This window comes from Electrophorus electricus, chromosome 8 (genome assembly GCF_013358815.1).
Source record: "Electrophorus electricus isolate fEleEle1 chromosome 8, fEleEle1.pri, whole genome shotgun sequence".
Taxonomy (NCBI): domain Eukaryota; kingdom Metazoa; phylum Chordata; class Actinopteri; order Gymnotiformes; family Gymnotidae; genus Electrophorus; species Electrophorus electricus.
Window position 1 is genome coordinate 11,041,856 of NC_049542.1, and position 24,761 is coordinate 11,066,616.

The following is a 24,761-nucleotide window of genomic DNA, read 5'->3' on the forward strand; positions in this document are numbered from 1 at the left end:
ATGAACTACACTCTTGTTAATAGGTTAATTGATAAAAAAAATAAATAAATAAACGATGGAGTCTATTAATCATATGTTGTATTCATGATGTACTTTGCTCTGGGTAAAACCTCCCCATTGTCTTCAGCAACGAGTTTTGATTTTAATTAACTGGTAGACCTCTAACAGTGAATTCCAAACCTTATCCCATACACCCAACGCCTACCAAGAAAATCAATTATTATACAGTTTATCTAAAACACTTAAAAGGCCACAAGCTACCTTTATTTAACAGGAATAATGTGAGTCAGTCGGTAGGCGTTGAAGGATGTTAACATTATTGCATAATTTCAAAGTAGTGCACTGTGCCAGCCTGCCTGTTGGTGTAGAAGAGCACATTATAGACTACATATGGTCAGAACTGTCATCTGCAGTCATATCCTGTGCAATTCATATTTCTGATCTGGTCTAGTGAGCTGCTGGTCGTTTAAGGGGTTGTTGCGACTTCTCCTTCCCACAGTAGGGTGAGATGATTGATTGTCTTTTCGGGGCTGCGTGTGTGGGACAATGTTATGACGTCACCTCGCGAAAACTATGTTCGGCGGCGTTGGCGGTCTCCACAGTAACGCCACGAGCTGCAATGACGCCAGCCGAGCAAATGGCGAGTGGGCGTGACCCCCCCCCCCGCTCCGCGTGGGCGGCCCCGTGTGGTCGGGAGAAAGAAACACGACACTCCGAAAGGGAGGGGGGGGGGGGGGGGCTAGTGGGGAAAGAGTGCATAGAGTGAGTGGAAAAAGAGAAAAAATTGTGAAAAGAGAAGGAGAAAACTGCCTCAGACAACGATTTTTTTTTTTCCCTTTTCGGACATGGTATGTTTTGACTATGAGAATGACGTGGAAGTGTTGAATATGCAACGTTGTAACACGACTGAACGACTAATTAGTAATTTACCAAGTATACTCCGGGTAGCGTTCCCAGCCAACTCCCGTCAGTTGGCGCGACGCGCTCAAAGCTCCTCGTCTAAGGTATTTGACAATAGTGAGGTTCTCTTGAACTAGGGCAGCATTCAACCGCTCCACGTTGTAATCAAGAACTACAACCTCAAAACAAACTCGGGAACAGCAGGGGGCCCGAGTAGAACGCGTGAGAGTGGAGGAGCGAGAGCCGGAGTGAAAGTAGCAAAGGGGAGAAAAGTTAGCGAGGAGTTTGCGGTGGACGAGTTAACGCTATCACGCCAAGAGGAACACCGAGAGAGACCACTGTCCGATTTCACCACTCCAGTGATTGTCTCACTTCTAGTTAGCAAGTAGGCTAACGAAGTAGCTATAAACATGAAGACCCCGGGGGATTCGGGTAAGTTAATAACACAATGATACACCACTAGCCAGTTAGCTAACTACTTATGACTGATTGATTATGGACAAATACAACTAGCTAGCTGACTAGTTACTTATATTCCCATTTCTGTGTGCCGGATAAATAAAACCTAGCGAAATGTAATCGTGCAACATACAGCATACCGGGTTTCATTAGCATACCAGGTATTAGGCTAACTTAATGTCTCGTAGCTAGCTAGACAACTATGGATAATCCATAATAGTCCCCCAAGACACTTTTTTTTCTGTTTCGCGTTCATTGTCATTATTTTCTTCCGAAAGTTGTCTAAACTTTGACTGTGCTAAAATCAAAGCAAAAACACCAGTTTAGCCGAGATAGGTTAGCTATCTGGATAGCTGTTTCATCAGGAAAGTAAGCTATCTTAAGTTAGCTAGCTAACTAGCTAGCTCGCTAGCACAAGCAAAGTTACTTTGCATACGATGAAAGTTAATTGCTGCTGTATTTGTCATCTATTGCACCTGGTCAGAAGGCCACATAGCTAGGTATATTTAGTGTTTTGGGGGATTTTTTACAATAATGTCAATATGTAATCAGATAGAGAATGCAAAGTTTGTGTGAAATGGAACCGAAAAAGTTATTCGCTAGTACACAGAAGTTTGGGCTAACTTTCGGACGTTCCGTTTTATTATCCCCAGCCGACTAACACTTATTGGTTAGTTAGCTAGCTATCTAAGTTACCTACATTTTGCTGATTTTCATAGGGCTTGATCGGTTTCAGTAATCATCTTGGCGACTGACTCGGTTTTACGATGCCAATAACTTTAGTCAATGAAGACAAATATGAAGGAATTGATCTAGTGTTATAACCGGCAATTATGATTCATTATGGCATCCACCATTTGCTGTTTTCTTGCCAGCCATTTGGCTTGAAAGTTGTGCTAAAAACTAGCTCGCTTGCTTGCCTAGATCACAGCCCTCTGGAGACTTCTTTGTTCGGCCTGCTGGTTGTATAGTAGCAAGATAGGATCATCGAGTTTTTAGATGTTAGCAATATGAACTTTATTCATTTTAGCGCTGGTGATGTATATCTGGATTGTCACTGAAAAATCGCTAGTTTGAACTATGCTTAGCTAACGTTAGCACTGCTACCCCGAATTAAAAAAATGTGATCTCTTTAATAGCTAAGTTAACTGCTGAAAGTTCAAAGTTCTCCGCCCTAGGAATACTTAGGAACTTTTGATGTCTTAGTCGAATTATTGCGTGATTTAATAATAATGATGTAGGTAATTAAACTGTATGAGTTCAACTACCAAAGAAATACGGTTACAACATCAGAGGTTATCGTACTTCAACTGTCCCTGTTTGTCAGCCTTGGCTTTCCGGAAGTTCTTAGACTTTTGGCCTGCTTTAAATCGTATTCATGCACACTGAATTGATACTTTCATCTGTCTCAAAATACGGCGCTCAGTTAGGGTTATATGCATTCGTGTTGCTATTTAGCGCTCAAGTGTAACGTTACATGAATTTATTAAGTACACATTTTGTGTCTAAAGGTATGCGCTCGCTGGAGTTATACAGGGAAGGAAGTATTCATATTTGTATACCGTTCTTATTCGTGGACTTTTGGCTGTGTGCGCCACTTTAAGCCAGATCGCGGCTCTTGGTCTTCTGTTGTATCATAAAAAATCATTTAGCCGACGGTGAAGTCATGTTCTCGTGAATTTAACCATTAGCTGATATCTTCCATTCCCCCTCCCCTCAGGATGTGTCCAAAACCCGACATGAAGTAACCCTTTTTAAGGTATTATGGTATGAGGGTCCCATTTTATGCGTCGTTCTATGACGCGGGTAACTCCGTGTAGGTGAGCAGAGGTGGGCCTGTGAGCACGACAGCGAAAATATGATGCCTGTAAGGTGAAATGTGTATTTAAATGTAACACAAATAATTTTACACGACAGCGATGCCTCGTTCTGCCTTTACTGTGAAACGCAATTTTAAGTGCAGTGAAATTAGCCGAAGTGTGCAGGTTCTTCCCTTTAGAGTTCTGTTATGACATTGCACGAACATTCTCGCCTTCTTCTAAATCTGAGCGTTCCATACTATCTTAAATGCAATATGACAAATTTCAGTATTGAACCGACCGACTCAGGAAGAATATAAGGTGTTCAACTGTTTAGAAGCTGTATCAGATTGTGTGCTTTAGGCACTGTGCTCCCCACCCAAGCCTCCTGTGTGCAGGAACTCTAAAATCTCTCCCTCTTTCTGCAAATTCTTGTTTGGGTACCCAAGAGGTTAATTACACTAAAACAGTAATTTTACTACACTCTCTGCTACTGTTCTGACTATCACCTGCACAAAAGACAGATAGCCAGTTTCCCCAGTTAGCCTGTATGCTAACTCATGATGCCATATGATTTTTTTCTATGCAACTATATGTAAAGTTGAACATGCAAAATATCAATTATCAATAGCCTACATTGTCAATTATTATGATTTTAGGAAGAATGGAAAAACAAAACCCCAAGGTGAGCCGCATTTAGTACTCCACTGAGTCCTTGTCTCTTTAGCAGCAAAACGTAATATCCATCTATCTGCCTTACAGCCAAATAGTGTCCCAGTTTGATCTTTTTTTTAAAAACTTGCATTACTCATTATATCAACATTTCTCCACATGTGAGGCAGCACATCTGGAAACGGGCATGTCGTTGTCTCTTCCAGCATGCGGAGTGAAAGGGCCCATATGGGCAATTAGCCAGCATTTAGAGAAGGCAGCTGAGGGCACTATTAGTTTCAAAGAAAGACAGTGGTGAGGGGGGTGGGCTGGGTGGAGACGGCAGAGGCTGAGGAGGTTTGCAGGTATGATTTAGCCCCTCACTGACACAAACAGGCCCTGGGTGTTTCCAGACCCTGGCATGAAGTCAGAGGCTGCATTCACCTCATCCAGTAGACCCTCTCAAGTAGGCTTGCGGATATGATCTGTTGTCACTCAAGCAGGGACACATATGTGCGCATATGATGGCCTGAGCTCTGAGAAGGCTTGCTGTGTAGCTGTGGTACACTGTCCTCTGTTCTCTCCACCACTTCGGGAGTGTATTGCTTTTGAGTTCTCTGCATCCCTACGGTATTCCATAAATTAGGCTTGCCATCATCAGTTTTGCTTGTTTGTACACCTTAACAGCAGAACTACCTAGGCAGCAGAGTTTTGATTGGCTGGTGTATAGCACAACTCATGTTGGATTGGCTGTACTTCCTGTCTGACCTGTGGTGATGCACAGGAAGCAGGTTTTTCCTGGAAACAGCAGAGAGATGAGAGATCAGTGACAAACACAACACATGGTGAGCTTCAGGTAATGTGAGATAACCAAAACCACATGCCAGTATGCAATGCTGACATGGTGTGAGCCTGAAGAGAGCAAGACATAAAAACACACACACACAGTAAAGATGTGCTTATCACTCAGAGGTGTAATGAGAAAGCCAGCCAACCGGAACCAAACTGTGGGGGTTACGGGGCCAGTTAGAATTTGACTGCTATCTCTGAACACCTTTTGGCACATTTCCCTCTGAAACCTGAAATGGTTGTTCTATTTTTTTCTTCTGTCTCAGTGCTAGATTTACCTGACAGTGCTGGTCTGAACCACTTTAGTTATGAGAATTTCTAAAGTCTTGGCTGCTCAGGTTGATATCAATCCAAGTCCCAATTAACATCCGAGGATTAGGATCTGGCTTTGAATATGTCAGGTCCAGCTTTGTGGAGGGCCCCCAGCAGTGGTCTCCTCACATCTCCTGTGGCTCAGAAGCAGGTCTCTGGCTGAAGGACACACAACACCTCCCTCCAGCCACGGTTTCCGTGTGAGCGAGGCCACTACCATGTTGTGTCTGCTGGAATCCATGGTTTGGTGGGAACTCTGAGGTTTTGTCGAGACCACGTCTGTCAGCACTTGGCCCGAGTGTCTGTGGCCTCACCTCTCCCTTTTGGGCGGGTAGGTGCGTGTGTGGTCACGTTCGGGCAAGTGTGTGTGTGTGTGTGTGTGTGCTCATGCATGCAAGAGCACGGCTTGTGTACTTTGTGACATTTTCAAAAGCATCCCCTCAGAGCCTTTGCCCAGAAAGAGGGTGAGACGGGAGCGAGTTGCTGTCTGTGAAGTCTTGGATAGCGCTCACCAGGCGCTCTGGTGTCAGCATGGCTGAGAAGAGAGAAGGCACAGCAGGAAAGTGGCTGCCTTAAAATGACTACTTTAAACAAAAATGCTTGTCTTAAAAATGAGCTTTGAGAAGCCAGGGCAATCTGCTTTGCATAATACTAACTGGCTCATACCATCCATCGTTAGTTATTTGCAGCATTAGTGTTACTCTGTGATTGCTTTAAGAGGTTACTTGGAGAGTCTTTTCTCTTGCTTGTGCACAGATTTGCTTAAATAAGAAAGTAGAAATCAGTATGTCCCTTATACCCTGTGCTTTCTTGTTTCATGGTGAGTAATTGGAGCTGGAGTCTAATGATCAAAAACTCAAAAACTTGTGACGACACCAAAATCCGATTCTCACAAATATTTCTCACCCTGACATGCTGTTCCACCTGTAATTTGCTTGTAATAAACACACTCAACCCAATAAGAACCATGATTTCATCGCACATATATACACACGCATGCGCGCGCACACACACACACGCAGAGTTTACGGGGGGGGGCAGACCCCCCACATTCCACTTTAATGGCTGGTGTCTGCATTGCATTACACACCCACCCACCCTTATGGAGACAGGGGGACACACTTTCCTAATTCTCACACTCACGCTCAATCTCCCTCTCTTGGGTTGCCATCTTTGTGGTGACGCCACTTTGACTCGCTCCCTCTTTTATTGTTACTCAGCCAGCTTATTTTTGCAGGCGGATCTAGCGTTAGTGCACCGGGGTTTGGATCCAGCGGGCCTGAACATGTGCTGTGTGGAACGTCACAGGAGTTTGGACACGAGGTGCTCTGTCTGAGGGGCCCCTTTGAGAGCCGCCCAGGTACTAGAGCTCCTCCTGCTTTGACTTAGCTTGTGGGAAGGTGAGAGTGCTCTCACACCCCAATGTTGTATTTCCGACTCTGTGTAGGCCACCCTGCTGGGTGGTGGAACTTTCAGCCACTTGCGGAACAGTGGAAATTAAGTTATTAAAATGCACCATTGTCATTTGAGAACTGCAACTTTTCAGTGGGCTACAGTTCGCTTGAGGGCCTTAGGTGATTTCTAGCTCCACAAGCCGGGTGGCACAAGGCAGGTAACGCGGTTCAGCGGTGTTTGCGGGGGCTTCACAGCGATAGCCAGGGACCGGGCTGCAGTGGCAAGCAACCATAGAGACGGGAGCCTAATCCTCCACCCAGAGCCGGCGCGCGTGCTACGAGGCGCTCTGTCTGCGAGCATGCACACACACACACACACACACACACACACACACACACACACACACACGCGCCTGGAGGAAAATGAAAGTAACAACGGCGTCTTGAGCCCTAACCACAACACAGAACTTGAAAAGAGGCAATCTCTCATTGTCACCCATCCATTCCCCGCCTTCCTCACTCAGCGTTTTTCCACCACGCCTGGCTCCATCTCCTCTCTTGCCTCCTCATCTTCCTTCTCTTTTTGACTCTCTTTGGATTTACTTTGCCAAGTTTGCAATATGCAACTATAGCAACTCTTCCATGCAAGATTCCGATATATGCAGTTGTTGAGACTTAGTTGAGATTGCCGGAACTCAGAGAGCAGAATTATCAAGGGGGTTGATTTAATTTTGCGGATTTGAGAAGGTTTGATATAGGTGTAATTTGTCTTTGGAGTGGAGTCAGAACCCCTTTCTGCAAACTGACATTCATCCACTCAGGCATGGAGTCTCCCTTCACCCACACACTCCTGTGTCCCAGCCAGTCTGCAGGGAGCCCTCCAGCCATGTCCTGCGCATGCTCCAGCTGATTGCCACCAGCACATGACTGTCTCTTGGACCCCTTCATGGTGTGATGGGACCTGTTTTTGTGGACACAGCAGGGTGCCTGCATTTGAAAGGCCTATATGACTAGGATAAGGACCACACATCTTTCACCCTATTTAATAAACCATGTGCCTTTCCCTGCAGAGTTCACTTTTTAATAGTGCATTGCAGTTTTATTTTGGTTTTTTTGTTTGTTTTTGTTTATGATTAAGTTCTAGATTTTTTATTTCTTGATTTTTAGTTCTTAGTGTGTGTTTGTCCATTTTTAAATGGCCTAATCTGACCAGATCCATTCTTCACATCCTCCAGTTCATCACATTTCTACTCTGCAATGTATCCTGGTTAACCAGAAATCCAATGTTTTTGAGGCCACTACAATTGCATGTTATTTTAATACATAGACCGACAGGGACATAAATCAGAGTTTGAACCAGGGAGGACAAGCTTGTCAGACTGCTACATTAAGACCCAAAAAAAGTGAACGCAATTAGACAGGCCAAGACGGTAGATTATATGTGGACCGTGTTTATTCCTCACAAAACCGCTTTAGCTGCAGCAAGCAACGGCAGGGAGTGTTGCCGTTTTGAGCAGGGCAGGAGCCGGGCTCCGCTCCTTCATCCAGCCTCGGCCCACTGTAGTCTGACACAGGCAGGGCAGCGGCGGCTAAAATTAGACACTTGGAATGACCTCGGCGCCAAGGAGAAAAGGCGAATCTTGACCAGAGACAAGTTCAGCCTCATCGACCTCTTGCCCTCCAACAGAGAACTGGCCTTCACTCTGGTTCATGGCGAGGCTTCGAGAGGTGTCTGCTTAGGTCTAGGAAGTTCCTTCCCCACATTAATAGACAGTCTATATACAGTTGTTATTCACAGTTCAGTTAATGCTGCAGCCAGCTCTTCTTTTCAGTTTTTATGATGCCAAGGTTTCTGAATCTTGAGCATATGCTTTAAATCCAGTTTGGGTTGGTCTGCTATAGAGGGCCCTGAGGGCTGTGCTATATAGAATGGACACAGAAGGGAGTGAGGGCATCAGGTCATTAGTTCATGTGAGGTTGTTGCCAGTAAAGGATAAGGCAAGATGAAAGCTTAGCTCTGATAAGATATTGGCAGCATAAAGGTTTATCAGGAAGATGAGGAGCTCGGTCACCCCTGTAGCCTCAGCTGATTCAAATGGCTTTTGCTCAACTGCAAGGCAGAAGGTTACTGACTCGTGACCAAAGGCTTGACTGAACATCACATCAATGCTGCAAAGTCTAAGGACTGAATCAGGTGTTTGTTGCCTTATTATTGCTTAACAGCTTAACTGAATGTGTCCCACGCCAGAATGTTTTGGTAGCAGGTTTGAAAATCTCTGATCTAGTGTAATTGCCCTTAAATCATACCAGTGTTACCTGTAGGTAGTTGTACTGATCTGCTGACCCTTTGTGGATGATGTTAATGATGAAGTTAGCAGTGTGTAATTTGGTTTGGACTCTTAAATATTTCAGATTGTGGGCATTGAGTGCAAAAGGCCCAGTTTTTGAAGGACAAGTTAGTGCAGCGCAGCACAGATGGAGAAATTGACATGCTCAGTGGCACCTCCTGCTGGCGAATTGACTGCATGCATCATTGCCCATCACCAGGCTGGGTCCCTTGGCAGGCTGCAGTCGTGTGCTGCCCCTCACATAGCAGGAAAATTGGCCCAGAAATGTGCCCTGCCTGACCATCTATGGCTGATTTAATCATAGCCCTCTGAGGAACTCCCCTGTGACACGTCTGGTTTCTGTCTGGGCAGAGTTGGCTGTCGCACAGTGGCGTCCCGGACATCTGGAGCACCGTCTCCACCGCCGCTTTGCTGGTAACTGGAGTTTTGGGCTCACTGGTGTTGACAGGAAGATTGCAGACATGAAAATAACAGCTCTTAGATGTTTAGCTTATGGAGCTACAGCTGAATAAGTGTTAGACCCAGCTAATGCCCTCCCATTACTCGCCATGTCTTCAGCCCACAGACTCAGTTTGGTCTCTTCTTGGGTGGGATATAGTCTCTTGGCGTGGTCCGAAAGTCGAAGCGACCTGCTGTGGACCCGGTATGCTCCGTCTCACGCACACTCATTCCCTTTGGGTCTTGGGCCTCTGAAGTCGGGTTAAAGTGTTCATAAACAGCTTTCCCAGGGTGTGACATCAAGCGCATTAGATCAGGCAACACATGGGCAGTGTTGTGACTGGGGCTTAGCCCAGGATGCCGGCGAATGCCACGCAGCTCGTTTTGGCACTGTCAAGCCAGTGTAGTCTACAGCCGGCAAAACACAAACAGGTCAGGCGTTTTCACCTTGGCCTACAAGAGCTCATGCTCAAAACGCCACAGACCACCAGTCTTTCCTGAATCAACTGGTTTCTTTGAGTTTAAAATATTTTAGTGGTATAGGGCCTTGAAAAGGTAGTATGAACAAAAAGTTGTATGAACAACTTTTCCACATTTTTTCATGTTACACCTACGAATTTAAATGTATTTTATTGGGATTTTATGTAATAAACCAACACAAAGTAGAAAGTAATTGTGAAAAAAGAAAATAATACAAATGTTTTAATAAATAAAAAAAGTGGAAAGTGTGGTGTGCATTTGTATTCAGCCCCCGACTCAATACTTTGTGGGACCACCTTTTGCTGCAATTACAGCTGCAAGTCTTTTGGGGTATGTCTCTACCAGCTTTGCACATCTACAGGCTGAAACTTTTGCCCATTCTTCTTTGCAAAATGGCTCAAGCTCAGTCAGATTGGATGGAGAGCATCTGTAAACAGCAATTTTCAAGTCTTGCCACAGATTCTCAATGGGATTTAGGTCTGGACCTTGACTGGATCATTCTAACACATGAATGTTCTTTGATCTAAACCATTCTGTTGTAGCTCTGGCTGTATGTGTAGGGTCATTGTCCTGCTAGAAGGTGAACCTCCACCTCAGTGTCAAGTCTTTTGCAGCTTCTAACAGGTTTTCCTCCAGGATTACTCTGTATTTAGCTCCATCCATCTTCCCATCAACTCTGACCAGCTTTCCTACATGGCTTGTCGCAAACTGCAAATAAGACTTCTTATGGCTTGCTTTTAAAAATGGCTTTCTTCTTGCCATTCTTCCACAAAGGCAAGATTTGTGGAGTAAATGGCTAATAGTTGTCATGTGGACCGATTGTCCCCCCTGAGCTGTGGATCTTTGCAGCTCCTCCAGTGTGACCACGGGCCTCTTGGCTGCTTCGCTAAGTAGTGCTCTCCCTGTCTGGGCTGTCAGTTTAGGTGGACAGCCATGTCTTAGTAGAATTGCAGTTGTGCCATACTCCTTCCATTTTCGGATGATGGATTGAACAGTGCTCCATGAGATCTTCATAGCTTGGCATATTTTACATTTGCTTTACATTTCTCCACAACTTTATCCCTGACCTGTCTGGTGTGTTCCTTGGTTTTCATGAAGCTGTTTGATCACTAATCTCTAACTGTTCTCTAACAAAGCTCTGAGATCTTCACAAAACAGCTGTAGTTATACTGAGAATAATTTACTTACAGGTGGACTCTATTTGCTAATTTGGTGACCTTTGAAGGCAATTGGTCACACTGGATGTTATTTATGGGTATCAGAGTACAGGGGGCTGAATACAAATGCACACCACACATTTCAGATTTTTATTTATTAAAACATTTGAAAACCATGTATAATTTTCTTTTCACTTCACAATTAATTGCTACTTTGTATTGGTTTATCACATAAAATCCCAATAAAATACATTTAAGTTTGTAGGTATAACATGGAAAAAATGTGGAAAAATTCAAGGGGTATAAATACTTTTTCAAGGCCCTGTATATATTTAATTCAAGTTGGTCAGATTGAAATGTGAGTTAACTGTGCTGCTTGTTAAAGTGGCAAGCTTGCTCATTTGCTTTAGAAAATGCTTATTTGCTGTTAAACCCTACAGCTCTGGTGGAGATTAAATGCAGTTTTTAACTATGTACTCTAGCCCAAACACATTGTTGAGGGACTGGAGGGTGTCCTGTATCTGTGAAAACTCCCATTTCACTCAGACAAAATAAATTAGTCATGAATTCTCTGTCCGACCTTGGCTAGTGTCCCACTCTTTTTACATGCATCAGATGGCTCTTCCATTGTCTCTGGCTGGCCACCCTGGTCCTGTGATGGGTAAGGGGAGACTAGAGCATATCTGCATGCCTGCTACAGTTGGCACCACCATGGGCTCTTGAGCATAGCATGTCAAGATGGCACTTGGGTGTGTGTGTGTGCGCGTGTGTGTCAGGTAGTTGGGTAGTGTCTAGGTGTGCGGGTGTGTGTGCACCAAGTTGCAGGCTTCAGGGGCTCTAACTCTGGACCTCTACTGTTGGGGTCTGCAAATGTGGAAGTGGCTGCACTGTAGACAAACACAGACTGTGTTATGTTAGAATGCACTGTGGACACACACACACAGACTGTGTTGTGTTGGTGTGTGTACACACACACTGTGCTATGTTAGAGTGTACTGCAGCTCTCGTGAGGTCTAAAGGCTGGCATAATGCACCTGCAGGTGACTGCCTGTCATTGATTTCATAGTTATCCTCTTTTGCTTCACTTGCTCTTTACCTCTTCTCTCCTCTCCCCTCCCCTCTCTGTCTCCTTCCCTCCATCTAACCTTGTTTTCTCACCTTCTCATCAACTCTTACTCCATATTTTGTTTCTCAGTTGGTTCCTATTTCTGGCACTGGCATTGTTTATCTGCATGAATGAATGTCACTAAAATGTTTCAGTAACTGAATGCAATTACATGTGCAGCAGTGCTAAGGTTACCAGTAAAAAACACAGGTTAATGGAAACCTTTTTTGTAATCAGTTTCTTATTAGGTTTATTCTTACATTTCTCCCTAATACAAACATGAACAAGCTAATGGCAACTTCCACTGATGTGTTTTCACAGACAGCATTCCAGTAATTATGCAAACATCTCCGTTTTGCATGGGATTGGAGAAACCTTCTCACCATCAAAAATGTCTCTGACACGAAAAGCAGTTACGGGGCCGAGCGATTTTCAATCGACGAGGCAAGGAAGCACTTGTCACCTCATTGGCCTGACCAGCCCACCTGCAGGGCTCCAGTCACACTGTGCTCCTGCCCCACAGTTAGTCACGAACGTAAAAGTGTTTCATGAGAAAATACAAAACAGCTGTTTACATTCCTGAAATACCCTGTAATGGGCAAGTACATGCATGTATTACTCAGGTACTGTTTACTGCAAAGAAATGAAAGAAATTAAGATAATGGCATTCACATGGCTTTTGTAGTCTGTGTATTGAGTACTGAAAGAAAAAAAGTACATGTGTGCAGTTTGTTGCCACTGGTGGATATAGTGTGTAACCAGCAGGTTTTGATGATGGCACAAAGGATCTGTGTACAGCGATCATAGTGTTTTGATAGTATTGCGAGCTACAGACCAGAGAAAAGAGCTTTCAACTGGCTCTTAAAACAGCAATCAGATGTGTAATCAATCAGTTACCAAATCAAGAAATTTGCATGTGGGGCATACATGTGCACGCACACAATCTCTCTCGTTCTCTCGCGCGTGCTCACACACACACACACACACACACACACACACACACACACACACACACACAAGCTTGCACAAGACATAATATTCATTCACTTCTTTCACTCTCCAAGACTGAGTAGAGAACATTTTTAACAAATTGTATACAAAACATTGGAGGGGGATATTGGTTCTTGGTTCATTGTATTACTCATCCTACACACACACACTCGCTTACCTTTTTCCCCCATCGCCACCACCATCATTAGCAAATGGAGGCTGACCTTTTCCTCTGGCTAAATATAGACCCCACAAAGAATGGGAGGAAGGGAGGCAAGTGGGGAATGGATGGAGTGACAGCGAGCGAATGAGTGTAGGGGTCTTCAACATACTGGAGCCATTAGGCACACGCTCGGCATGCACAATGGGCCTCCCCATCTTGTTTGACGTCACAGCGTCTACATAAAAAAGCCTTTATAGCGAAGTGCTAATCGCATGCAGAGAATGGGATGGATGCTGTTTTTAATGCGCTTTAGGGTCAGGTGCTTTCAGAAATAGACAATCTGCAGAACATGTACTGCCCCACTAGCCAGCCTTGGGTCAACTGAATCATAGTGGATGGGTAGTTTTGCAAACTTTCAACAAATTCCCTCATCCTTGTGTGTTTAAACATGTAGTAAGGTCTGTTATTGTTTAGGTATTCATGTGTTGGGTAACCAGTCAGGATTGCACTGGTTATATCACGTAAGGGTTGTGTCAGGGTGTTTACATGTGTGTTTACTAGGCAAAGGGTGTGTGTATGTCTGTGTCAGGTGGTCTCTCAACTCTGTACCCAGTGGTGACGGTAACCTTCTGAGAAACAGCAGTCCCAGAGGAGCTTGCAGACATCAGGGGGCCTACCTATTAGAGCTGTTGTTGCACTTTGAACATATTTGTCATCACTCAGGCGCCTTGTATTCTAAGTCGTGTGTGATATACTGTCCTGATTTGTGTGGAATTGTGTGGAATTCAGAATGGCTTATGAGGCGGTTCCTCAGCTCTCCCAAGAGATGTGCATGTGAATGTCTCATTTCTTTTGTCTTACTAATCATCATTTATGCCTTCCTCCATTGTATCCTTATTTTTGTTCCTTCACTGTTATCTACTAAATTAAACCATTGAGTTCAGTTGCAATCAGTTCCACTGAATGTCTTCATGACAGTACAGCTCCAGAACATTTTCCTAGCCATTGCCATTTTGCTAAGTGGCTGCAAGTGTCGAGTTAGAGCTTATATTCTCATTTTGCTTTATAAACTTAGCTGTAGACTGCATCTGCATAATTATTAGCAAAATTACAAATTCCCATAGCCTCAGCATAACCTACATGTTAAAATGCATGTGATTTGTGGTAGCCACTAATAAAGTGTTTGGGATCTAAGCATCAAAATCATGGTAACAGTGTGCTTCTAGTTCCATTTCATACATCTTTTCTTTTTCTTTCTTCAATTAGTTGAAATTTGTTTTGCCTTTTTTAAAGCTACATGCGTATTTATAGAGCTGAAGTGTCTTGTTGCTAGGAGATGGCGTGGGAGCAAGGGAGCAAAAGAGAGAGGGAGAGAAAATGAAGAGAATGGAGGAAAAAGATGCACTTCTTCTGAATGACAAACTTGCTCGCGCACCCATCGTGAGTCAGCACTGACACACACACACACACACACACACACACACACACACACACACACACACACACACACACACAGTGGCAACCCACGTGCGAGCAAGCGTGTGGGTACACGCGCGACTGCGTGTTTTTTCATGCCTATGTTCAAGGCCTTGTCCCACACATACTGGCCTAGTCATATATGAGCCCCATCTGTGGTGACTTCTCTCTCCATTACATTGAGCAAACATGATGTACTATAGGTGTACTATAGGCTTTTTTAACTACACTTTTAGTTGTCTTTCTTGTTGTGTTTGACCAAACTTTGTATGAGAAGGAAAATGATAGTATGTCATGCTCTGATAGAGAAGCGCTAAATTCCAGAATGGCACTGCAGTGTGGTAGAAGTGCACTAAACTCCACCACTTCAGTCACCTTTGCCCGGATTGGTCCCCATGGCCATTAGCCTGGGCCTAGCAGTTACCAAAGTGCTCCCCTCGTCCGGTGCTGGCCCATGCTCAGCGCACTGAACTGCAGCACATGTGCAGGCTCAGCAGGCCACTAGTGCTGCCTCTAATGCTGAGCAGGTCTGTATTTTCTGGCTAACACGCCGCTCACTTCATAAGCAGACAAGCTCCAGACAGTCAGTGACAAGCGCTCCAGTCAGCAACACACATTGCGTGCCAGGACTCCCTTTTCCCCTCTCCCCTTTCCTATAAGTGTGGGAATTATTCTGTTTTATTTTTGGACATTTCTGCTAGGCACCCAGTGAAGTGAGCATCTAAGTTTAAGACCCGGTCATTGTGTTTTACCATGTGGTTCTTTTTATGGGTCTTTTTGTCATTCATAATATAAAGACAGAACATGTAGACAGTTCAGTTCAAACTCATGGTACCTTGATGTTTCCTAGTTGTCCATACCGAAGTGAAGATAATGGACCAATGAGTGATTCAAACTGACATATCAGTTGCCTTCTTTCTTGTTTTAAGCAGTACACTAAGCCACTTGTCATTGTGTCTCCAGGCCTCACCTCTTTATTAAACATTACTGATTACACAGGCCATGCACAGATGCATTGACTCTCAAGTCAACTCCTTCCCAACTGAGGTGGAGGTATGATGAGCTGTTACACAAAAGGGATAAATAACAGTTCATGCTTACAATCTCTCTAGCCCTACAACATCATCCAGCACAGAGCAACACTGGCAATACAGGTGTCAGGTGAAAACAGCCAAGCTCGTTAAATGGACAGGGTGTACTGAACTAAAGTAAACGAACAGTTGCTGTTTATGAACTGCATCCCCTTGTACACCCTTCATGGTGCACTTTCCCAACCCCCTTTGCACCTTGATGAACAGTGAGAATCGACAGTGATGCTTTGACTGAACCTATGCTATGAGTTTGGTTGCAAAAGGTGGTACTGGTTGTTACCGATCAGTGCGTAACGTGTATGTTGCGTGCCATTCAGCAGCCAGAGATGTTGGAGCCATCCACTGGGAATGTTCCAGATTAGGAATGATCCATTGGGAAAGCTCCAGATTATGTTGACAAATGCTATTGGAGCCACCAAACTCCAGACGCCCTCAGTCCTTCTACGGACATTACAATGTTCCCATGCCCACCTGTTGTCTCAGACAAGTGTTTGTCTGTGATACAGTAAACAATAATCTTTTCTTTTACTCATATAATATCGATGCCGAAACTGCTGAGCATGAGCTGAACTTTTGGCCTTTATAAACTGTGTCTGACACGCACACCATTCTGTTCTCGCACCTCTGCTCTGCTCTTCATGGGGGTGTGGGGTTGATCTTTGTTTTGACTGTGATCTCAAGGATGTTGGGTTCAGGACTACTTTAGTGGAGGAGCACAAATACTGACTCTTGTGCTGTAACATTAAAACTCTTTAGCTTTATGCATTCTTTCAATAATACATCACAGCAAGTTATGATAACATGGGGTTGTCTTGTTAATTTGACAGAAATGGCTACTTTTGGCATGCCTTTAACTGAGCATAGATATGTAAACCCAGTCAGTCCCAGTAAGCACACTAATAATAGACAAGGACAAAACGGCAACATGAAGACATGAGCAAGTACATAGTGATTAAGGTTAGGTAATTACACCTGGATGTGGGCCAATAAAAGACAAAAATGTCTTGATTTCCCTGTAATCCCTCTAAATCAGACCAGCGGCGCACCAGATTAGAATGAAAGTGTTTCTTGCCGTTAACAAACATCTAATTCGAGTGACTTTTTTTCCCCATGTATTTCCCGCTAGACAGTCACTCAGACATAATGCTACTTTAACCTCCTCTGCTGGCTTTTACCATTGTGTGCAAACATCTAGTTGGTCACAAACTAAATTTGAGTGAATATCTTGGGCTTTTTTGGTTGAAATTGTTGAAAAGTATGAAGTACAATTAACTCAGCACTGTATCATCTTAATTGAGGTTTAGTTCAGTTAGATGTTTGCTTATGTCTTCTAACACCAATATGTAGAAATGGTCTCCTGAGTTGGAAGATATTACAGGTAAAAATCAACTAGGTTACACCAAACTTGTCTAACTATACACTGCTGTGTTAATGTCTCTCATAGGTCAAGATTTACATGATTTACATGACCTTTATGTGATCATTTGGGTGGTTTCCTGTACTGATGCATTTAGTTTGCGTGGGTGTGTGTCTGTTGTGTGCACCCTTTCGTCCCCCAGGGTTCGCCTTCCCTGAGTGGGCCTACAAGCCGGAGTCAAGCCCAGGCTCACGCCAGATCCAGCTGTGGCACTTCATCCTGGAGCTGCTGCGCAAGGAAGAGTACCACGATGTCATCGCCTGGCAGGGTGACTATGGCGAGTTCGTCATCAAGGACCCCGACGAGGTGGCACGCCTGTGGGGTGCACGCAAGTGCAAGCCGCAGATGAACTACGACAAGCTGAGCCGTGCTCTCCGGTAAGGCCCCACCCACCGTCAGCCTGATCCTATGCATAGGCAGTTCTGGTACATAGACAGTGAGCAGATTTCTTTAGAGTTCAATGGCCTTGCTCTGTTTGCGCAGGTAGATTTTGAACCGAGGGGTGGGAGGTACAGGGAAGATCCAGATTAAAAAAAAAAAAAAGCAGTAGTGATAAAAATTTGGGGGGTGGGTACATTCTCTACATCACAAAAAAAGTACAAAATATTCCATTAGTGGGTCAATTTAGTGGGCCAGAGAAAGCTTTTTAGATGCTTTTACATGGTTTCTAAAATGCTATATTGCCCATATGTGAATTGCCTGCCAGTGGTTGTTAGACCCTGTACTTTTCTGTCCTTACTCTAAATGGCCTTGTTCTTTTTCTCCTCGTTCTTCTCATGTACCTGTATTATTTTTCTGCAGCCTCCCAACCCTGCAAGCTGCCTATAATAGCATGTTTTCTTCAGCAGATATGCCTCTGGATCCTTCTAGTTTCTATATTCGTTCTTTTGAGCTTTTCTTGCCTCTCCTTATCTCATTACCCCACCCCACCCCGCCCGCTGCTGTCCACATTCTCACTGTTCTCCCTCTATGCTGCAGTCCTCTCTGTCTGTATGTTATTCTGGCCTGCACACTGGTCTCCATGGGGACAGAAAATGCCCACTCAAACCTACTGAACCTGTCCTGGCCATCCCATAATAAGGGCGGGGGTGATTGATGGAAGGGTGGGATGAGAAAGGAGAGGGTTAATGGGGGGGGTTGGGTGCAGCGGGGGGTGATGGAGTGTGGTGATGGAGAGTCGGCAGCTCTTTTATGTGACAGTAGAGGTTGTGAAGTTTCACTTAGGGCTGAGGAACAGAGGGACTCTTCTTTGCCTCTGCTCTCCAAGTGTGTCGGGGGGGTGCACGCGCATATGCAGCTCCCTTAATTTAATGCCTTGCACATGCTCATTCCTCCTTGCATTATACTCACCACTGCTTTGGCCCTGATTGTTAATCGTAGCCTGTAAAAATGTCTGATAAACATGTAAAGTTTCTTTCAGTCTTTCTGACTAACAGGTCTGTCTGCTTTAGGACTAAAACAAATAAGAATATGCTTTGCCTTTTCTTGTATTGCCATTGTAAATGCCGATATGGAGGACTTAAGCTTGATGACCAGAACAAAATGAAACCTGGACATATTTTGCTCAAATCTGATCCTGAACTCCAGCAATTAAACAGAAATGCGGCCCTAGCATGATTACACCCTGAGAGGACCTTGAAAAGCCGTGCCTTCCCAGCAAGCTCAGACTTCCCAGTCACACACCAAAGTGCATTTTCCAAGTAGTTCTCTTTATTACGGTTAAGCTCCCCTTTATCTTCTAATTTCTTTAGATGTATTTACCAGTTCTGGGGCCCTACTCTCAGGTCATACCTTGTTTTATTGGCCCAGTCGACCCCTGAAACCCTTGAACCCGAATTAAGCATGTTCCATCTCCGCTGGCCCGGATAAATGCCGGCAGACCTTAAAGGAAGGAAAGGAGTGGCGGCTCAGCCTGGATGCAAGCACCATTATGCTATTGCAGCGCTGTGCAGCACATGTGAACAGACCCGTGCCTGAGCTTTTTGCCCCCCCCCCCCCTTTTTTTTTTTTGGAAGTGAGTTCAAATGCACTTCAAAGAGCCTGTGTGTGCATGCCTCAGCATGTCTGACCCCCTGTGTGCAGCCACGTGTCTGTGTGTGTGTGTGTGTGTGTGTGTGTGTGCGCGCACTTTCCTCTCTTCTGCTTCAGCGTCTTTGAAGAGCATGTGCTTGCCAAAAAACTTCCGCCGCCTTTGCCACTGACAACACGTCCGCTTGAGTCTTAACCCCCTGCCCGCACGTGTGCACACACACGTACGTGCAGATCACGTTCCTGATGAAGAGAAACAGGACCAAGCACCTTGCTCACAGTGCCAGTACCTAAGAAATTGTGAACACAACCCCTACAGACTTCCACTCAGCTACACAGTCTGCAATGTTCAATTTGTTCAGTCAGTGCCATCTGGTGCCACACCATTTATGCATGTATAATTACAGTGGTTCAAAATAACATTTTGAGCACTAGTTTCACCTGCCTGTTGCCAGATCACTATGGCTTGCAAGGCTGATGACTGATTTATACCAGCCCTTTAACACTGTGGCAACCTGTGCTTGACATGCTATTAGGTCTGTCATGCTTGGCAAAGAGAAACGGATGTGAACATATCCAGACCTGGACAACAAAGTAGGAGTGCAGATTGTCAGTTGTACAATTGTAATGCAGACAGTCCACATTTATTTAATTGGTCCTTGTGCAAACATCCCGATAGAAATGATGTTGGGGAATAGGGCTTCCTGTGATCTGGCCAGTCTGGATGAGCTGCTTCTTTGCCTCTGTGAGCTAACATTCAGAATGAGCTTGACTTCCAGTCCACTTTCGAAGCAAACAGGAGGGAAACAGCGTGACCTCATATGGGAAAGAAGGAACTTAACGGAGAGGTCAGTTTGTGGCTGTCCAGGGGGGTGGGGCTTGCTGGTCGTGGCTTCACTTCCTCCGTCTGCTTACTCTGTGATTTCTGATGCAGGGTCATCTATTAAAAGCACTTACTAGTCAGCACCAGGTCCGGGTCTTGATGGAGTAGGACCTGAAGCTCGGATGAACTCTGTTCATTTTGAATGTCCTTCGCTGATGCGTAACCATGCCAACATTCTTTTGCCAGGTACTATTACAACAAAAGAATCCTGCACAAGACCAAAGGGAAGAGATTCACCTACAAGTTTAACTTCAACAAACTGGTTTTGGTCAACTACCCATTCATAGACATGGGGTCAGCAGGTAAATCAATTGTTCAGTCTGTTTCTCGGGTCTCTTTCTAAGAATGTGTGTGTGTGTGTGTGTGTGTGTGTGTTTGTGTGTGTTTGTGTGTGTGTGCATGTACAAATATAGGCTCAGTTCCTCTGTCTCTCCCTGTCCCTCCACTTTAGGTTCTGGAGTTCCTCAGAGTGCTCCCCCTGTCCCATCAGGAGTTGGAACCCATTTTCGGTTCCCTCCGTCCACACCGTCAGACGTCCTTTCTCCCAGTGAGGAGCTGCGTAGTCCGGGTGTCTTCAGTGCCGTGGCTCGTCGAATGGCACGCGGCTCTGTCTCTGATTGCAGTGACGGCACCTCCACCAACTCGGAGCTAGAGGAAGCTGGTGTTGTGGTGGCTGACGAACGCCCCACAGAGCGTGCCTTCCGGAGCCTCCTCCACCCCCGTCTCTCACATGACTCCCTCTTCCGCGTCTATGGCGCGCCTCCCAACCCACCGGGGCTCACACGTGGTGGTCCCCATGCACCCCAGCACAGGGTGCACCCCGAGCCCCTCTCCCCATTCCCCGTATCCCCTCTCCCAGGTCCCGGAGGCCTGCTGGCCCCCCCCCTCTCCCCAGCACTGTCCATGACCCCCACCTCACATCTGCCCTACACCCCATCCCCCTCCCTCTCCCCTATGTTGGGCTCCCACTTCTCCTTCAATCCAGAGGACATGAAGCGCTACCTGCAGGCCCACACCCAGAGTGTCTACAACTACCACCTGAGCCCGCGTGCGTTCCTACACTACCCGAACATAGTGATCCCTCAGCCCCAGCGCGCGGACAAGGGGTTGGGTGGGCCGGCAGGGGTGGGGCATCATCTCCCTGCCCACTCCTTGCATCACCCCCAGTCTGAGGAGCCCCACCTCTCGCCCTTCAAGTTCAAACTACAGCCCCCGCCGCTTGGCCGCAAACAAAGAGATGGGCCTCCCACCTCCGGTGCAGGCCACGCCCCTTCAGTCACCCCTGCCGGACTAGGCTCCTCCCTCTCATTTGGTAGCGAGCATGGCTCTGTCTCTGGTCAGGGTTCTAACTCGTCTAGACTGGTAAACAGCAGCTCAGGAGGGCCACCAAAGATCAAGGTCCGTGTTTAGGACTTTAATCATTTTCACCAGCTATGAGACTGCAAATTTGCTGTGAAGCTAAATGTCATTTTGTTGCCATTGTTTTGTGCTGTTCATCAGGTTGAGCCCATCTCCGACATCGAGTCAGAGGAGGAGGTGGAGGTCACAGACATCAGTGAGGAAGACGATAGCTGTGATGTCTTTGCACCGCCCCACTCCAATGGAGGCCCCGCTCCCGTGCCTCGCCATGATGCCACCATCGCAGATGACGACGACCTCGAGGAGGACGTTTTCAAGGCCCCAGCCGCTCCTGGCCTTGGCCCGGCCCTGGCAGTCCTCAAAGCGGAGCCGCGAGAGGCCAGCCCTGGCATAGCTCCTCCCAGCAGCCCCGGAGGGACGCGCTGCATCCCCCTCAAGCTCCGTTTCAAGCGCCGCTGGAGTGAGGACCAGCGCATGGAGGCTGAAGCCGATGAAGCCGAGGACAAGAAGAGCCGGGCTGAGAAGGAGGAGTCTATCCAAGAGGCAGAGCCTAAGAAGCTGGAGGAGAACGGAGAGAGGAGGAGTCCTGTGACCTTGGTGGCACCCCTAGGCACAGGCCAGAGGAGGGTGAGCAACGAGCTGCAGAGAGCGACAGCACAGCTCTCCTTGGAGAACGATGGCTGCTGAGGAGATAAGCATGCTAGATTGTGAAATAGACTCACAGAGCTGTGCTTACCTCTTTGTGGCTGTGGTCGGATACAAACTAAACTGCATTCGGAACCATTGGCTGAAAACAAAACGGAAAAAAAGCAGTCACTCATACCAGTTTTCTTAAACATTGGAGGAATCATTCTCACAGTTGAACAAAGGCTTGGAGAAACGCAACTCTGTTCACTTCAGCATGCCGTGACACGACACTAAGAATGGCTAAATACTGACACCGTCCCACTCACCAGTATGAATTTAGTACAGCCCGCCACCCTAAACCCCCAGATCTTCAAACTTCCTTCTCCTGTTTCATCTTCAAATCTCTCCCACCAAATTAACCGATATAGCACACTTCCTTGACCATGTTCATTTATGTACATCATAAAATGGATGTCATTTTCGTTTGTAACCCCAGGAGACCCTGTTATTTGGGACATGGGGACTTCCCCATTGACTTTCAAAACAGATTTTAGAGAAAACAAGTGCCTGAACCAGTGGTCATCAATTCACTCGATGGCTATATGAAGAGCTGCTGGCATGAGAGGGAAGGCTGGTGACTCTTCAGCACGCAGTTTGAGACACGTCGTTCTTTGCCACCCACTTGTGCTTCTCTCCGTGGTGGTGTGCGACCTTCTCAGGAGTCATGCCTGAGGAAGGAGACATGATCGCTCCTCACCCGTCAGCATGCAGCCTGGGGCCAAACAGCCTGGTCTTCTACACAGCAAGCTTTGCCCTCGCTCGCAAACCTGCTTGTACAGCCACTGCCTTCATACTGACCCGCCGGATACTGCCTTTCCAATGGCCCTTGGGTCCGTCGGCTCCAGAGCCCCGGGGTCTGCCCAGTCCTGTTCACGTTTGCCTCTGTTAAAGGGACCACTTGACCTTTTAAAATCTCCAGATGTAAATACACCCTTGAAGCAGAAGAGATTTGTAGTTCGTTTTCCCCCCTATTTAAGATGGACATGAACCTCTGCAGTGAAGTATGGACTGTATGCATGGATGCTTTTCTTCCCAACTATTTTGTGTTTTTTGAGCTGAAAGAAACATTAGTGTACCAAGAAAGAGGTTGCTCTTCATCCTGAGGGTGATCAAGTGTGATGATTAATGGAAAGGTTTTAGAATATGCTTTTAAAGCTCTTGAAACCAAGAATATTCTATTTAAAAAAAAATAATAACAGGAAGCATTTGCGAGCACAAATCTCAGGCATACTTCACAAAGACCTAACCTCGACTATAGAGTCACTTAGAGTATATAGTATCTGTATCTCAAAAAGCCTCTTAAAGAACAAAGTGAAACTGTGCCTTTTTGTAAACATTGGAGACTTGGTACCCTATGCTTTTAAATATGCTCCCATAATCAGACACACAGACACACACAAGCCTTAGAAACATGACCTCAAACACTGCTATTATGCCTTTGTTTTCTATTTTTTTAGCATAGAAAATATCCTAAATTGGATCAAAAATAAAGCCCATGTGTTCTCTCTATATTGCTTTCAGTAATCATATATATTTGATACAGATGATCTATATTCAAAACACTGGTTTTGATAAGAAGTATATTTTTAAAGATAAGAATATATGGAGAATATATAATGGGTGACCTCAGAACTTTAGTTCCAGGGATCCTACAGAACTTTACTCAGTAGGAGTGAAGTGCTATTGGAGGAAAATGCAAAATGACTGTAAATTATCAATATTAAGAACTGAATCCTGTTCAGTATAGTTTCTTGTATATTTCTGCACACACATACATGTCCCAGGGCCCAAAACAGACAGACAACTCTGTGTGTGTCTGTCCTCTGGAGTGCTTCGGATTCATACCTTTTACCAGGGAAGAGGGGAGCTTGGAAGATGAAAACAGACCCTTCACTGTCCCTTCTCAGCACTACATCTCTTTGCTTGTGCCAGCCTAGAGCTGCCATAACGAAGCCTGTTCATGGTAAAGTTGGTCCTCACAATTGCTGCCCCTCAGAAATGCGGTTCCTCCGAAAGCAACATTGACATTTGAGATGAAGCAGTCTGTGGAGTGGAGAGCATGAACCAGGTGCCCTTTGTCTTGAGGCATCGGTGCAGGACATGGCCAGCCCTGCTTTTCCACCATGAGCTTCTGACTTTGGTGGAAGAACTCCTGCACAGAGGTCAGCAGGTGTTACTGTGGCTCCACTGACATAATGAATTGTATCGAAACCTCTTGTAGTCAGGGCAGTGGGCAAGTAGGCACAGTACAGTATAAATCAGGCTCTCTTTCCGCTGTCTCTGCATATCTCACACAGTAGTCCACACCGAAAAGTCTTCATTATGTTGAGTACATACTGTGAGTAACAAGCAGGCAGTATGAGCTTTTGCCCCCAGCCGAAACCCCCCCCCCCGATGTACCCCCCCCCCCCCCCCCAGTGCAGCAACCTTACACTAACTCAGTGTCTCAACCTGACAAACTGCCTTACTCACTCATTCTTGTAGAAAAAAAAACAAAAGCCCTTTTTTCCTCTCCAGTATAAACATTGCTGTTTTTATTATACCTATTAATGTTACCATTTATAATTTTTAACAGTGACATTACTGATTTTTTTTGAGGGGGGGGGTACCCCTTCCTGAAGATTTGCTTAATAAGATTAACCCTTTTAACAAATCATATTCCGCAATGTTTTTTCCTACAAACTACGTAACAGCAAATGCAGTTATTTTGGCTTTGTATCTATGCTGGTTTTATTTGTGATTATTGAAAAAAGATTACTTTTTTTAAACAGGGAC

At 45.5% G+C, this 24,761-nt stretch overlaps 1 protein-coding gene across 1 annotated transcript; it reads left to right on the forward strand.

Annotated features, from left to right (window-relative positions):
* The first annotated feature begins 752 nt into the window (after positions 1–752).
* erf (Ets2 repressor factor) lies at positions 753–24,381 on the forward strand. The gene is made up of 5 exons (XM_035528927.1): positions 753–1,332; positions 17,172–17,406; positions 20,127–20,242; positions 20,392–21,338; positions 21,441–24,381. The coding sequence occupies exons 1-5, from the start codon at positions 1,311–1,313 to the stop codon at positions 21,984–21,986; spliced, it is 1,866 nt and encodes a 621-aa protein (XP_035384820.1). The 5' UTR covers positions 753–1,310; the 3' UTR covers positions 21,987–24,381.
* Positions 24,382–24,761: the final 380 nt, after the last annotated feature.

Bases quoted from the DNA above. Each gene is read 5' to 3' on its own strand.
- erf (XM_035528927.1), top strand. From the start codon at position 1,311: ATGAAGACCCCGGGGGATTCGG. The intron at 1,333-17,171 runs GTAAGTTAATAA...TTCGTCCCCCAG, and splicing joins GAAGACCCCGGGGGATTCGG to GGTTCGCCTTCCCTGAGTGG. The intron at 17,407-20,126 runs GTAAGGCCCCAC...TTCTTTTGCCAG, and splicing joins AAGCTGAGCCGTGCTCTCCG to GTACTATTACAACAAAAGAA.